The sequence below is a fragment of the Catharus ustulatus genome, chromosome 1 (assembly GCF_009819885.2).
Source record: "Catharus ustulatus isolate bCatUst1 chromosome 1, bCatUst1.pri.v2, whole genome shotgun sequence".
Taxonomy (NCBI): Eukaryota; Metazoa; Chordata; class Aves; order Passeriformes; family Turdidae; genus Catharus; species Catharus ustulatus.
Window position 1 is genome coordinate 4,333,621 of NC_046221.1, and position 15,593 is coordinate 4,349,213.

The 15,593-nt window shown below is 49.4% G+C and overlaps 1 protein-coding gene across 4 annotated transcripts in view; it reads right to left on the minus strand.

Annotated features, from left to right (window-relative positions):
• Nucleotides 1-15,593, minus strand: part of LOC117005550 (mitogen-activated protein kinase kinase kinase 3-like) — a 71,243-nt gene that overhangs the window by 10,746 nt on the left and 44,904 nt on the right. For 3 of the 4 annotated variants that reach the window (XM_033077330.2, XM_033077301.2, XM_033077311.2), the window contains exons 6-9: nt 12,402-12,515; nt 10,869-10,983; nt 4,018-4,151; nt 1,460-1,533 (exon numbers count right to left, since the gene is read on the minus strand). In XM_033077330.2, the coding sequence (XP_032933221.1) occupies nt 1,460-1,533; nt 4,018-4,151; nt 10,869-10,983; nt 12,402-12,515 (437 nt within the window). The remainder of the gene's footprint in view (nt 1-1,459; nt 1,534-4,017; nt 4,152-10,868; nt 10,984-12,401; nt 12,516-15,593) is intronic. The other variant, XM_033077320.2, reaches the window with a different exon arrangement.

A 15,593-nucleotide genomic window follows, 5' to 3' on the forward strand; every position in this document is an offset into this window, starting at 1 on the left:
ACGTCAAAGCTGATCGCTGCTGTGGCAGAGGAGTTTGTGGTGATGTTCCTAACTCTCAGCCTGGTCACTGAGTCTGGTGACTTGCTCTGTCCTCTTGGGCTGATGCCATCCCAAACTGGCTGCAAGGCCACCCTCTGCAGGAGTAGTCTCACTGACCCCTCTTCCTTAGAATAATACAGCCCTCCTTGTGCCTTTTCCAGCTCCTAGACCCATGACTGAACTCATCTGCCTGCTCTGCACATGAAATCAGGCCATATCACCCTCTCACAGAGAGCTAACAGCCTAAAGCCCTTCTCTCAGTTCACAGCAGTGTTACAAACAGCCCATGCTCCTTCTGCTGTTCTTCTTGGCAAAATCCATGCAAAAGCAAAGCTGGGGCAGAGAGGCTGGGAACACAAGGAATCCAGCTTCGATACGGCCGTAACAATGAGCAAATACATCACAGGAAATTATTAAAAGGCACAAAAAGGAAATGGACCTTGATGCTGAGACAGATCCAAAGCACACGGAGCTGCAAACCCGAAGCACGCTACACAATCAACACAACCCAGGCCTGCTGGAACGCAGCCTTGGTGCTGTATGGCAACAGCAACAGCGGAAAAAAATAGAAAATCTTTGATGCAGACGGAAAAAAAAAATAGACTGCTTCCCAAAAGGACACTGTGTCTTATCCACAGCTCACCCTGCACAGCAGCAAACACACAGATTCTGTGCACGTGTGAGCCAGGACCCAGCTCAATGGCACCAGGCACTGAATCGCAGCCTGGGTTAGTACAACGTGTCCCAGTTGCTTCCTGCTGAGGAGCTAAACTTAGTTACTGCTCATCTGGTGTCCTCAGCACCTTGAGTGACACGTCTGTGGCTGCTGGCACTGCACAGGGGCTGCTGAGATTGCCAGTGGTCAGTGGAGAGCAGACAGTGTGCCTGGGGAGGAGGAGGCACGGAGAGGCTGATGGAACATTGACCTGGTGGCTGCAGAGAGTCAGAGGGGAAGGAGGAGCTGTGAGGGTGGTGAAGCACTGGAACAGGATGCCCAGAGAAATTGTGGATGCCCTTCCCTGGAAGAGTTCAAGACCAGGCTAAATGGAGCACTGAGCAACCTGGTCTAGTGGAAGGGGTCGCTGCTCATGGCAGGGGGTTGGAAATGGATGATCTCTAAGGTCCCATCCAACCCAAACCATTGTGTGATTCTGTGAGAATTCTCATCTCAATACACAAAAAAGAAAATCTGGTCACACAGAGCTAGGCTATCTTTATCCAGCTCAGATTACTGCAATTCAAATCATACAACTGCACAGGCATCCATGCTAGGATCTGGTTTTTAGTGATAAATTTGTGTTGCTCAGGTGCATCCTCATCCCAACAGAAACCTCAGGGGTTGCCACTGATCCTGCTGCTCTCCTGCTGTGGAGCAGAGGCTGCAGTTCAGCTTGTGAGCATGGTGACACACACAACTCACCTGTCCACAGACCTGTCCAGAGACTGGCAGCTCCCAGACAGCGAGTCATCAGGGCTGATGAAAGCTTCAAGCATCTGACAGAGGAAGAAAAGGGGAAACAGTAAAACCATGCACTGTGGCACTCCAAGCTCCAGAACCTCTGCAGGGCCATCCATTTATGATGCCTTCTCTGCATTATTATTCCTTCCAACTGCTATTTGCTGGTAGGAAAACTGAAGCAAAGACAATAAACACCCTGATGTTCAAAGCGTGCAGAGAAGTCAATGAGATTCAAAGCGCTCAAAGTATTTGTGAGAAATAATAATATTACTACTAAAGGAAAATATGTATCAGGACACAACTGATGTGCCCAAGGCCAAGTGGATATTGTGTACCAGGGCCAGGACTGCAGCCCTGGACTCCTGACTTCCCGACTGCCCTGGCACACGAGCCCAGCCTTCCTCCCCTCTGATAAGAGCAGCATCGTCAGGGTTTTTGGCTGGGAGAACTGCCTTGGCTCTCACCAGCTCAGTGAGTCAAAAGCTGCATTTGTGTCGCTTCCTGGATGAGACATTGTACTGGCCAGGGTTATTTATAGCTAGCTAGTAACAATAGAGGGTTTGTATGGAGTGGTAAACTCTGGAGCTGTGTGCACTTCCACACGGAGCAGATCCTGCTGCGGGCCACTCTGTGCTGCCAGTGGTGCCACAGCAGTGTCACAGCAGTGCCACACTCCCTTCCTGGTTGTGGACATCCCTGCTCCACAGCTCACTGCTGGGAAAGCTGAGCAACGAGGGTTAAACACCACGAGGAGCCACACTTTGCTGCTTCCCACATCCCTCCTCCTTCCCCAGCAGCCTCCCTTTCCACAGGCTGTTCCCTTTCCCTCCTCAGCTGGTTGTCATAACAGCTCGTGCTGTTTTGGCCAGGCAGTCCCAACTGCAAAGTGCAATTTTTCTCTGCTTCCTAGTTTTTACCCCAAAATCTCTAAAATGCACTAGGTCAAAGAGGAGAAAGCACTCTGACAGAAACCATTCCCCACATCTCCCAGGTCTCTTTCAGCAGTTAAAGCTGAAACCAGACTCATTTCTCAAAAGCATAAAATTGGGAATTTGGGGCATGCTCCATACTCGGCCTCTGTTCATGTGCCAGGCTGGTCTCAAGACCACAGTTACATCACAGGCTTGCACAGGGACATTGCCCAAAGGGCACCAAGCTCCAGCTTCTGAGTCTTTTCCATGAGGCACATATGGAAGCAGCACTACAAGGACATTCTGAAGGCAAAGCCCATACAGGGAAAAGCATGGCTGCTCAATGAGGGAAGACAAAAAAATCCCAAACCATTCCCCAAACCCCTTTCCCCTGCTTTTAATTCACCAGCAAAGGGCTGCAGGCCACCCACAGTGTGATGCTGGGGAAAAGCAAGGAGAGCATCTGGGAACCTTCATCTGGAGCAGGCTCAGGGCTCTGAATTAATGGAGCTCCAAGAACAGCCGGTGGAGCTGAGCTGATTTACACCCAAGGGGGTCACTGGGACCCTCCCCTTGCACACACACACTTTGTCTTAGTCCTCCCCAACATGTTTTGGAGGCATGTGAAAACAATAGAGAGCCAACTTTTGGCTGCAAGGAGTACAAAATACATCTGCACTCTGACGCTGCCAAGACTCACCCGGAGTGACTTCTCATTTTATTAATGGCTGTATAATAAACTGTTGAAAACACAACTTTGCCATGGAAACACTGGCACAGCCTGCATGCAAATGTGGAGCTAGTGGGTGCTTCTGAGTGTAGGAAATACACATCTCCCCAGGGACATCCTTGGGGGCCAGCAGAGCAGCCTGATGGATTGAGTACAGTGCCCTCCTGCAAATTCTGGATCTTGGTCCTGTGTTTCCAAGAGCTTTGTAAGAATGACATGTGCTCAGACAGCCCAGCTGACTTCACAGGATCTATACTAAGCTCCTCAGAGCTATAGATTGAGCAGAAATGCAAACAGAGAGGGAGGTATAAGCTGCTCCCACTGTGGGTACCAAACTGCCTGGAGGAGGAGGTACTGCTCAGCACTGAGGAACCTGCTGCTCTTTCATTACTGAGGGACTGGAATATACAATCTCCTTATTAAGAGAGTTTTAAAAAATATAAATGGGGGAGGGACAGAGACACAAAACCACAGAGGCTGTGGGCAGAGCCAAGAACTGTAACTGGAGCTCAGGCAGAAACACATGGGAAGCAGCCAGAGGTGCTGATATCCCCAGGCTGTTGCAATCGCAGGCAATTGGCTGCTTGGCACATTCTCCTGTGGTCCTGGGATTTGGGAATGCTGTGGCCACGAGGGCCTGGCAGCTGGTGCACATCTGTGCCCCAGATCTGTGCTGCTCCAGAGCTACCTGAAGTGCCCAGGCACATTTGCCATGCCCACAGCAGCTGGCTCTCAGGGCTCCTGGAAATCCCATTTTCCCATGCATGTCAAGCCCGGGGGCACCCATTCCTGGAAAAAGCTGGCCCCAAGCACAGGCACTGCTGGCACTGAATGGTGGGAACAGCTCTCTCAGCCCAGGCTGCCCCAGCCCCACTCACATTCTGGTCCATGGTCTCAGGGATGAACTCTCCCTCGCTGTTGATGCTGGTGTAGGATCCCTGGCGGGCGATCTGCTGCTGCTCCTCGGGAACGCTGCCCGGCGGCGGGGAGCTCCTGCCAGTGTGCAGAGAGCCTGCAACAGGGACAGGCAGGTCAGGGAGGGAACCTACCCACCCCAATCCTTCCAGAAACGCTGCTCCACTGCTCACAGGGCTGCTGGAGATGCTGCTGGGTTTGAACTCATGGAGCTAGAGGAGTGATGCTGTCTATGGGTATCCTAAAAGCTTTAGCAGCTGGGAGAGTTTGTCACTGTGGGACCACACAACATAGATTTGACCTTCAACACACCCTGGATCCTAAGAGCTGTCACTGCAGCCAGGTGCCATGCCAGAAAGGAAAGAGCTCTGTTCTGTTGTGATACAATCAGTCAATCTCAAAGCAAACCACAAACCACAAACCCACCTCCTCTCTGACCTCTGGGAATTCCCTCCCTGGAGCAGGTCACTGCCTTGTCCAGGCACCTGGGAAACAGCCTGGCTGGGCTCAGTGCAACATCACTGAAACACCTGTTATATGGAAAAGGACTTGCACTCAAACACCTTCTTCTCCCTCCTTCTCCTATGTGAAAGGGGAAGAAAAATCATCCCTCAAATCCAAACACCCCAGGGCAGGAATGACCTACGGAATTGCTTTGTCCCATTACTGGCCAAGGGAATTGTCTCCCCTGTCTACAACCCCAGAACCTCCATCCTGTGCATGCCATGCACAGACAGCCAAGTTTCCACTGCCTCCCTCACAGGCTCATTCAGCAGAAGGTGATTTCCATTTTGCACCTGGGAAAGAACTCCACACCTTGATGAAGATGTTCCCTCTTCCTTGTGCCTCTTCCAGCTTTGAGGATTGCTGCCCTTGCTTGGCCCAGCTGCCCAGTCTTGGCTGTGCCTGGCTCCCTGCAGTCCCTCCCCTCCATCCCTGTGCTGTCACCACTCCATGGCAAGGAATTGCTGACAGAGATCCGTGTGGATCTGTGCTGGAGCTTCAGCTGGTTGGCATCGTGCAATGTGAGCTTTCACACCACACAACAACTTGTTTTCATGCAGACTTCTGAAAGGCACACATCCTTGAGCAGACAGAAAGCACATGGAGATGTGTTTCCTCACATTTTCTACCCATTTTGTGGCACTCACCCAGTTCTTGGGCTCATTAATAGCATTTGCTAACAACATGCCCAGGGCTAAGCACAGGAGAAAGGCACTGGGAGGGGCCCTACCCCATCATGGAAAGCCAGCACTGATCTATCAACATTTCTGCCTCTTCTGCTGCTATTCTGCACCACAGTCTCTGTGCCAGATGGATCTTTGGAATAAATCCATCTGCATGATCAACACTACTAACCCAACTTCCCACCTTTCACTTAAGCAGATACACATCAGGAGCTGTGAATGTTAACAGTGTCACACAGCATTAAAGATCATTAAGTCAGGCCTTTTTGCTGGATTTACACCAAACACACAGATTTGTCTGCCCCAAGCTTCATCTTCCTTCTGACTCCTTGCTTAGATTGTAAAAATAAAAGTCATATGGCTTTGAGTTACTTTTTTTTTCCTTCTTCCTATTTTCTCCTTTACAGATTTCCTGCAGGATAAGAACACAGTGAAAAAAACTCCAACTGAAGTAATGCCAAGATCAAGAGGAGAGAATCTCAAGTGCTGCAGCACTCATCACGAACTGGCTTTCCACCAGCCCTAAAACAAAACCAGTTGGGAAGTACAGCATCCTCTCTTTGAAGATAAATAAATAAACTTTTAACTGTTGAGCAGTTCGGCCACCCTGAATAAATCACTGCATCAGCAGCCCCTCGTTTGCTCAGCAGATGCCAATCTGGAATCAGCACAAGGACATTTGGGTGGCTCTTGCCCCAAAAAGCTGCTGGAGGATTCAGTGAGGTGTAACTGCTGTATCTGAGCTCTGCTGAGCCTTCCTGTTACTGCTGCAATGAAGTGTGGGTATGCTCATGCACTACTGGGATCTTTTGCTCCAATAACCCACTTATTATCCAGAAAGCCTTTACTATGATTTTACAAAGAGCTCTGCATGCCCTGTTTGACTCTGAACCCAGGGAGTTAAACCAGATTTATCACAAAGACTTTGCATGATTCTCACGTTAAGCCTTTGCCTGTATCAACTACTCCCAGCCACAGATCAGCTGTGTTGACCTTACAGAATCACATTTCCTGCCAGAAACTTTAAAAGGGGATAAGACACCAGCTATTTCCCAGCAGGTAAGGAAACTAAAGTGATTAGGCTTTTGCATGCTTGGAACTGCTGGAGTGAAGCAGATCCCTTTTCAGCCAGGCTGTTTGGGTAGAAGTGCTCCCAAAGTAATTTCTGCAGCTTCACACCTCCAGGAGCACTGGTGCTGCTGCTTTGCATCCATTCAGGCTCTTCAACCTGGGAGAAACATGGGGAGGTGCTGGGAGCAGAGTCAGGAGCTCAGGGTTGATTCCCCACTCCAGCTCTATCCTGCTCTGTTAACAAAACCTCAGGCAATCCCCGTGCTGCTGGAGGAGGGGAGGAATGGAAAATAGGGGTCAGAGAAAGAGAGCAACAGTGGTGCTTCATGGCAGGCTTAATTAAGAGTGGGGAAAACACAAGGCACATTGGATGTATTGGATAATGCTGATTAATCCACCCCAAGGCAGAGGAAGAAACAGAAAAGTCCAGATGTGTTTGTTGGACACATCACTCCAGAAACAGCAGCAGCACCAGGCAGGGAGAGGAGAGCCCCAAGGGACTGTCCTGGGGTCTGTGGGATTCCAGCTCCAGTGGGGATGGGGCAGGATGTGCAGGCAGATCTCAGCAGCTCTGTTTGGGATTCCTGAACTCAGAGCCAGCACTGGTTGAGCATCTGACCTCGGTTACCCTCTGCAGCAAGGTGCTCTGGGGAGGGATTCCTGCTCCATGCTCCACACAAATGTAAAGCCATCATCTGAGATGAGAGCACAGCATGTCCTGAGGACAGAGAACTGGGACAGCACGGAGACTCAGTCACTGCTGGCACCCACTGGGGCCTTTCATGTTCCCTTCTGATATTTTCATTTAACAAGTGCCTTTCATGCAGTATGTGCAGAGCTCGTGGTGCTGCACGTACAGCCAGCTCCCCTGTGCCAGGCTTGGCTTCCCTCCACCCCCCCGAAGCATTCCCTGGCTTCATCTTCCCCTGCTCTTCCCAAAACTTCACCCACTCCCGAGCAGCACCACGCAGGGAAGAGCAGCCCCTGCACAGAGCTGGGGAGGGTTTGCTGGCAGCTGCCACTGCTCACAGCTGCAGCCACGGGGAGCCCAGCCCTGGGATGACGTCCCCACGTCAAGATGTGCTGCTCCTCCAAGCCCTGGCAAAAACACCAGGCTCAGGACAGGAGAAAGAGAAAAACCTGCTGGAAATTTCTCTCTCTGGTCCTGTCAAGGGGAGCTGTGAGCAGATGGACCAAATCTCCCCCAACTTCTTCTTTTCCAGTGGGATGCATACAAGTCTCCCTTCTCTCCTTGCTGATCCTTCTGAGCATGGATTTCTGTATTTTAAGGTAAATTTAGGATACTTTTAACCTAGGACCTATTTTCTATCTCTAATGCACACAGATAAATCTTCCTCCTCTTCTCAAAACAGAGCAGGTATCATCCATCCTAACTCCTGCAATATTCCTGGTCTGGAGAGAGCTGGCAGGCACATGGAGCCATGGCTCAGCAGCCTGGTTTTCCATTAAAAAAAAAACAAATAGTAAAATAAATCTTCTGGTAAATGTTTCCACTGAAATGGTGATGTTAAATAATTTTTGGACAATGTTCTGAAACATGTATATAAAAGTAAATAAAAACAATCCTCAGCTATCTGAAAATCCAGAACCTAAAAAGTTTTCCTTTTTCAGTCCAAGTTCCCTTGTGCTTTTGCTGGACACCAAAAAACTAGAAGGGGATTTCCACTGAAAAAAGTTTATGGAGGCAAAAAAAAAAATTTAAAAAAAAGAAAATATTGACTTTGCATAAGGTTTTTCAGGGACACAGCCTGAAGACATTTTCTGCCCAGCAGAAGCAAAAATAGCTAAATCTTCCCCAGAACATCTAGCTCCCTTTCCAATGTGCTTGTGCCAATTACATACAGTTTTATTATTTTCCACTGCTGTTTACATGGCAGAGTCAGCAGAAAAACATGAGACATCTCAGAAACATGGGGAACATGACCCTGAACTACCTTTCATTATAGACACTTTAAATCTCCTTTTAATTGTGGCTTCAAGAGAAAAGCTGAACTGAGTTAGGATCCTCTTTTGATAGCAACCACTTTGATGACAGCAGAAAGAAAACACTGTGAAATGCTTTGAGACTGCAAAGGAAGAGTTTCTCCTACAGAATTCCCAGCCTCTTAGGATGCCTTTTGACTATGCACCAAGCTCAGTGAAATCCCCACTTTGAGAAAATAAAACACAGCATCATGTCTGTCTGTCTATTCCCTGATGTTGGGTTTTATGCTCCATTTAAAATGCTGCTCTCCCTTTCAGCTCCCTGGAGTTTCTGCCCAGCTGCTGGATTGCCCAGTTCTGACTCAGGAGGTCAAAAATGCATCTGCTGGATTGTCAACCACCCCCAAGCAGAGCTGCAGTAGCTTCTACACACCCCAGATAACCCAAAAAGAGGAGGTGACCTTCTGTTGTCATGCACAGGGCTTGTTGAAACCTCTTTGCAAGACTGGTGGTATACAAAAAGAAACAGGTATGACTGATGCTTGGGCTGGTCACTGCTGCCACCTGACCTTGTAAAAATGCCAAGCACTCAGAGTTTGGGACATTAGCTCCTGAAAATCCTGACATTAGCACACACTGCATCCCACAGCTGCTGCTGCCCAGTGCTCCCCGTCCCTTACCTTGATTAAAGCAGCACATTATGTCCATTCCTCCACTCTGCCCTCCAAGCATTCCCTCAAAACCCATTTGTAGCTCAGGTTCTCACCCTTGCAGAGCTGATATCTCACCCTTTGTCTGCCTTGCCTTGGCTCAGGGCATGCTTAAGGCAGTGACACCTCCCAGTCAGTGCTGCAGAGCACTGGAACCAGCAGCTCCAAAACAGGAAGGACAGACCAAAGCATGGCATAAAAGTTGGTAGGGAAGCCTTAAGTTTGCAAGAACCCACCTTCCCACTAGCACAGCTACACATGGAATCAATCCTGCCCATCATCTTCAGTGACACCTCCCAGTGCCACAGCTCTGCTCATTAACAGCCTGACACACACCCAAAAAAAAAGGGCAGCAGAGGAGTTTTGCTCAAGCACCATTTCTGCTGAGACTCTGTGCTTTATGGGAGCATTTCATTCAGGGTCATCTAGTGACTCTGCCAAACTCTCAAAAACAATATGAGCTAGGAAGAAAAAAAAAAAAAAACCAAAAAACAACAGAAAAAGACAACCCTGGTACACCCAAACACCAGCTCAAAGAGAGCCCTTGCACATGTGCCACCCAGCCCTGGCATCAACAAAAGCTGGACATGGTTACACAAGGGCTATGTTGGACCTACCCTGGCATAACATTTTCTATACATCTTGTCTGAGATGCAGCAAACCACAGGATGTTATCAGCACAAGCTATGAAACAGAGAAGGGGCAAGTCCTTAGAGAAAAACACTCTTTTGTTGCACAGAGAAGAGTTTGGAAATATTTACTGCCATATAAGTACAGAGGATCTTTAGAGGATGAAGTATCTCTCCATGTGTATTTCTGAAGGAGGGCCCCACTTTATTCAAGGCTGTCAGTTCTACAGTTGGCCAAGTACTTGCATGAAAATGATAAAAATCTGTAGAAATTACCCTATAACCTGCACCCACAGACACAGCAGAGAACATTCACTGTGTGAAAAAAAAATCACCCTCCCTGCAGGCTGGAATATGAATATACTCCTGCTACACAGCCCTACATACTGCTTTACCAGCTCTGCACAAGGCACCCTGCCCTCTACAAAATCCTACAAGGCTCTCCACACAAAAGCTTCTACAGATAGCAGATTTCAAACAGCTCCTGTTGAAAATCCTGATTTCAAAAGCTCAGAGTATTTCAGACAGCAAGGAAAGCATAAACTCAAGCCCAGAAAACGAAGGAAAATCTCACAAGGCTACAAACCAACTCCAGTCCCTACAGGGCTGTAACAGCTCAGGTGGTTTGCCAGCCTGGTTTCAGGGGTTGCAGGCACCTACTTCCAGCACCTCTGAAGGAAAGGGATGTCACCAGAGGAAGGGGAGCATCCCTTTCCAAACACTGAACACCTGAGAAACCCCAAACAGCTACCACAGATGTCATTGCACCACAAGGACAGACTGATGGCACACAGACACATATTTGGTTTTTATGTGGTGATGTTGGTCCCAGCCCAGGAGCTAAGGAGCCTGAGCCCACTCAGCTACATTATCCTGCCACCTGAGAAAGGGGGATAAATACTCAGAGAACAACAGCACACAATTAAAGGAGCAACCAAAGGTTCCAAACGCCTTGGCTTTCCACAGATTATCACTCTTCACTTTGATAAAGCTCAGTGCAATCAAATTAACTGGAAATTTTCATCACTGCATTTCCCACTCCCAAATTCCACCCCAGTTCTCTTCACTTCTGTGCTCCAAGTCACTCTGCTCAGCACGACCTCACCCCACCTGCAGAATCTCTTCCTCAGGCTGAGGACGAGTAGAAACTGCCCTGAGTTACTGTGGGGGCCATCAGGGTGGCCATCCAGCCTGTAACACCCACGGGGCTGTGACAAAAAGAGGGTGGTGGGCAGGTTGAACAGCACAGAGCACCCCACAGTGCCTCACTGACCTGTCGAGTATTTGCGCGTCCTCTCCGAGTCTTTGTACAGGGACCCCATGATATCACCCATGGACCTGGAGATCCTCATCTCATGCTGCTTGCTGTTGTTCGGCTGCAGGAGCTGCTAATCAGACAAAGGGAATGATCAGAATTGGCCAGAGCCCTGTGGACTCACCATGTGAAACCCTGTATTTGGCTCCCTGTGACCATATTACCCAAGAACTATTTAAAAAAAAAAAAAAAAAGACGTGCACGTAATCTAGAGTGATCCAAAAACCATTCACAAACAATTCACATCTGCTAATAAAACAGTCTAATAAGATTAAGCACCCACAGATAATGGCAAATACAGATATTTGACATAAAAGACTGTTCCTGCACTCCATTATCTCCAGATAGGTACAGAGACTGAAAGCACTTGCAATCCCAAAACCAGCACTTCTCTGTGCTCACCAGACTCCAGTGGCAGCCTAGGCACTGCAGAGGTTCCTCTGTAACAGAGGAACAGACACTGGAAGGTCAGGAAGGGAAGAGCAAAGAAATGCATATCCAGCTGGTAACCTGGAAGTGGCCAGGTTTTACTAAGACCACATGCTACAGTGAAGTGTGATTGTATGATAATTTCATGTATGACCTTGGAACGTGTGTTCTGACACACAGGAGCATGGCCACATGCTTCAGGAAGAGAAGGACCCAGGAATCTGACTTGCAGCACTGCTGTGTTCCCACAAACTGCCCCATTTCCCACCCAGGGTTTAGGAAACCCCAAGTGATGGCTCAGTTTCCCCTGGGACTCTGCTCCCTGCACTTCCCCAGCCTCTCAAAATGAGTGGAGAAGCTCCAAGGGCTGTAAGCACCAGCAGTAGAATGGGGATGAACACTGTGAGTTTCAAGACTCCCAGTCTCTGCAGTACTTCTAGGAAATAAAAAGAAGAAACAGGAGTTGCAACATCTACAAATCCCTTGCCTTACAGCCCGTGCTTGGGGCAGCACGACATGTGCTTTGGCAAGACACTCTGTGCAAGAGAGGTCAAGCTAACAGGCTTAACTGCAAAACCACTGAGCTCAGGAAAAAACTAATAAATAAATAAAGATGGAAAAAACCCAGGCAGTTCTGCATGAGGCTGAAGGATTCTCCAGTTTGCTCTTCCCAGCCTTTAACATCCCTGAGGCACGTGGAGGGAACAATCCCCACGCTGCCACCCAGCACGGCAAGGGCATCACCCTGAACGCAGAGGAAAGGTGAAAAGAAATGGTTTGCAACCTCTGGAAAGAAAGCACAAGGAGTTCTCTCAGGGTTCAACCTCATTTGAGGGTCAGTCTGTATTTAACCCTTCACAGGATGCAGCAGGAGCCAGAGGGAGCTGAGCTCAGCTACCACCACAGGAAGATTTCTGAGCAGCTTAGCCAGAGCAGGGCTGACCCCCTCACCACCAGCTTGCCCTCTGCTCTGCACCACCAGGAGATTCTTTTCCACTCCCCAACACAATAACAAAGCACCTCACTCTGGACACAAAGGAGCAGAGAAGGTGAAGGGCTCACATTCGCTTTCTTTGGAGCGCTCACAAGGATCCGCAGGCTCTTCAGGGAAGGGCTCAGCTCCAACTGTTCCATGGCTTTGTCCAAATCTTCCTGGGATTTCAGTGGGATCAGGAGCTGGAAGGGATTAAACAAACACCAGAGGATGGCAATGTCACACTTTTGGGTAAACAGAAGGAGCCAGGTTCTTACAGGGAGCAGCTTGGGAATCAGGGGATAGGGAGGAACCCAAGGAGGCAATGGAAAACAGAGCCCCCCTGCCCTCCAGCTTGTCAAGCTCTAACATTTCCTTCCAAGAACTCATTTACTGAGGAACAGATGCAAAAAAATCACAACAAACAACATCTGCAAGGAGAAAGCTTAAAGGTCACACCGGTGATCCAGCCAGTGGGAAAGGAGAGGGCTGGGATGAAACCTCAGGCTTGCTGCCCGCTACTCTGGGGCTGCTCTAATTCTGCAGGCAGGACCTGCTGCTACCCAGCCCCCAAAAAAACCCCCACACGTTCTCCCTGGGCTGATAGACATGCAGTGCTGCTCCAAGACACCAGTGAGCTGCACCCAATCTTACTCTGGCAGATGCTTTGTGCCCTCCCCTACTGCTGTAACCTGTGTTCCTGCACACTGACACAGCTCCCAAGTGTCTGGCCATCAGGTGAAACCGGGGAACATCCCACAAATAAAAGTATTTTCCCTTTTGATGTGAAAGGTGTGCATTGCTCTCCTTCCAAGAACCACTTTTTTCACTTCCAGCAGAACAAATTCAGCTTCTGCTCTTTTTAAGAACAGAGAACTACACAGCGCCGTGTCTGTCAGGCAGCAAAGAGCCCTGATGTTTTCCTGGGAAATGGCAGACTATTGCCCTCACACCTCCATGGGGAATTTGACCCTCCCAGCCTTGCTCTGTGGTGTACCATGCCCTGCAGACAGCCTGCAAAGCCTGACACAGCTGCACTTCAGAGGAGCTCTGTGGCCTTCTGCTGCCCTGGGCTAAGATTAAAAGCACAACTTCTTGCCCCTCATTCCAGGATGTTCTGCCTAATCTCATACCAAACAGGGCTCAGCCTCTGCAGGTTGCCTGGGGCACTGACTCTGGCCAACACAGCACATGTTATTCTCATGCCTGTGCCAAAGTACACTGTAAATCCACTGACCAAAGGCACCGAGCAGCCACAGCTCCCAGCAGGCTCTGACTGGTCTGACTGGGAGCCACAGCTTCCCAGAACTGCTGGAAAGTGGCTCAGCCCTCTGGCTGATCAGGGCTCCTGCCACCAGCCACAGCAAAGCCACCTCAGAGCAGCTGCCACACAAGGTGACACTCACAAGCCAGCTGGGACATCCTTTTTGATCCCTGGGTGGTGCCAAGGGTTTGGCTGTAGGCAAACACAGTTCTGGCTGTGAGCTCCTGGCCTTATGGCCAAGAAGGTCAGTGAGACCCTGGGGTGCAGTGGGAAGAGCATTTCCAGCAGCTCAGGGAAGGGATCCTGCCCCTCTGCCCAGCCCTGGGCTCCAGAGAGACTGGGAGCTCTTGGAGCAGGGCCAGATGAGGGTACAAGGAGGATAAAGGGAGCACCTCATGAGGAAAGGCTGAAGGAGATGGAGCTGTTCAGGCTCAAGAGGAGATGCTGAGAGGGGACCTTATCCCTGTCTGTAGGGAAGGCTCAGAGCATGGTCCAAGACAGGAGGAACAGGCAGGAACTGATGCCCAGGAAACTCCCCCTGGACATGAGGAAGAACTTCCCTGTGCAGTGACCAAGCCCTGAACAGATTGCCCAGAGAGGGTGTGGAGTCTCCCTGCCTGGGGACATTCCAGAACCATCTGGACACAATCCTGTGCTTCTCTCTCTTCTCTCTGACCCTACTTAAGAAGGGAGGTTGGAGCAGATGCTCAACTGTGGTGCCTTCCAACCTGACCCATTCTGTGATCCTGTGATTTCTTCTCATCCTTCATTCACATTTGAATGAAGAACCTGTATTCCTCACAGATATCAGACAAAGATGGTACTGAGTCTGTCTCCTACATGCAGGTAGAGAGGTTCTCTTGGGGCACTGCTTAATCCTCTTGAAGTTCACAAAGACTCTGCCTCAAGCACACAAGGCTCCTCCTCTACACTCACCCAGACAGAGCCTGCTCTCTGCTGTTTCACCACCAAGCAGAATGTGACTCTGAACTCACTCTAAGCTCAGCTTCACTGCTCACCCATCCCTTCACTGAGCTCCTCACAAGTGCTCAGCAATCCCCCAGCTGCTGCCCTGAACAAAATGTTCCTAAGGTCACCCCTTCTCTCTCCAACATCACAACATGAAAGTGTTTGCCTCCTTCAGAAGAGCCAAAAACATCAGCAAGAAATTGCCCTCTTGTAAAAGGGACTAGAGCCAGTATTTAGCTTGGCTTTACCTGTTACCCACATCTGGCAAGAAAATTCTGCTCCATTTGGCCTCCAGACTGTGGCACATACAGATATCAGGAACAGGTATCTGCTAGGCATGAAACTCCAAATACACACAGAGCCATGGAAGTAATTGCCAGGGTGGATTTCCAGAAACTGAGTTTATTTGGTCTAAAGACTGAGCAGCTATGATTAACAGCAAGAGTTTACCTACACAGAAGTTGCACAAATAGAGCTTATTACATTTTTCTTGCTTTTAAGTAGTATTCTCCCCTAGAGCCTGATGTTTTAGTGGGGGACTTGATGCTCTCTCCACTGCAGGTTGAGAAAGTGAAGGCAAAGGTGGAGGTTTCATCAACCACAGCAGCACTGTCAGACCTCAGTCTGTAAGACACTGCAGAAAGCCAAAGAATTGTAGGAAGCAGGGTTGGGGAAAAATCTGAGAGGTCAATTAGTTCATCTTCCTGCCCAATGCAGGAGCAACTGGCATCAACAATTCTCGACAAATGTTTGTTAAATATGCTTTTATCTCCTCCCTCCCCCCAACAGTGATGCCTCCATCATTTCCCCAGGCCTTAACTCTCCCACAGCTCCCAGAATGATGCTGAAGGGCAGCCTTGGAGGAGACAACAGGTCAGAAGTGGTGGCACATGGAGGATCAGTGAACTTCTGCCCAAGGTCACATCACAAGCTGGTGTCTGTGCTGCCCCTGGCCAGGCCAGGTTTTGCTGTCCCACTCCTCAGAAAGATGAGCCCAGCCTAGAACTAACACAGAAATGCCCCATGGGGGACACCCATGGCCAAGCCC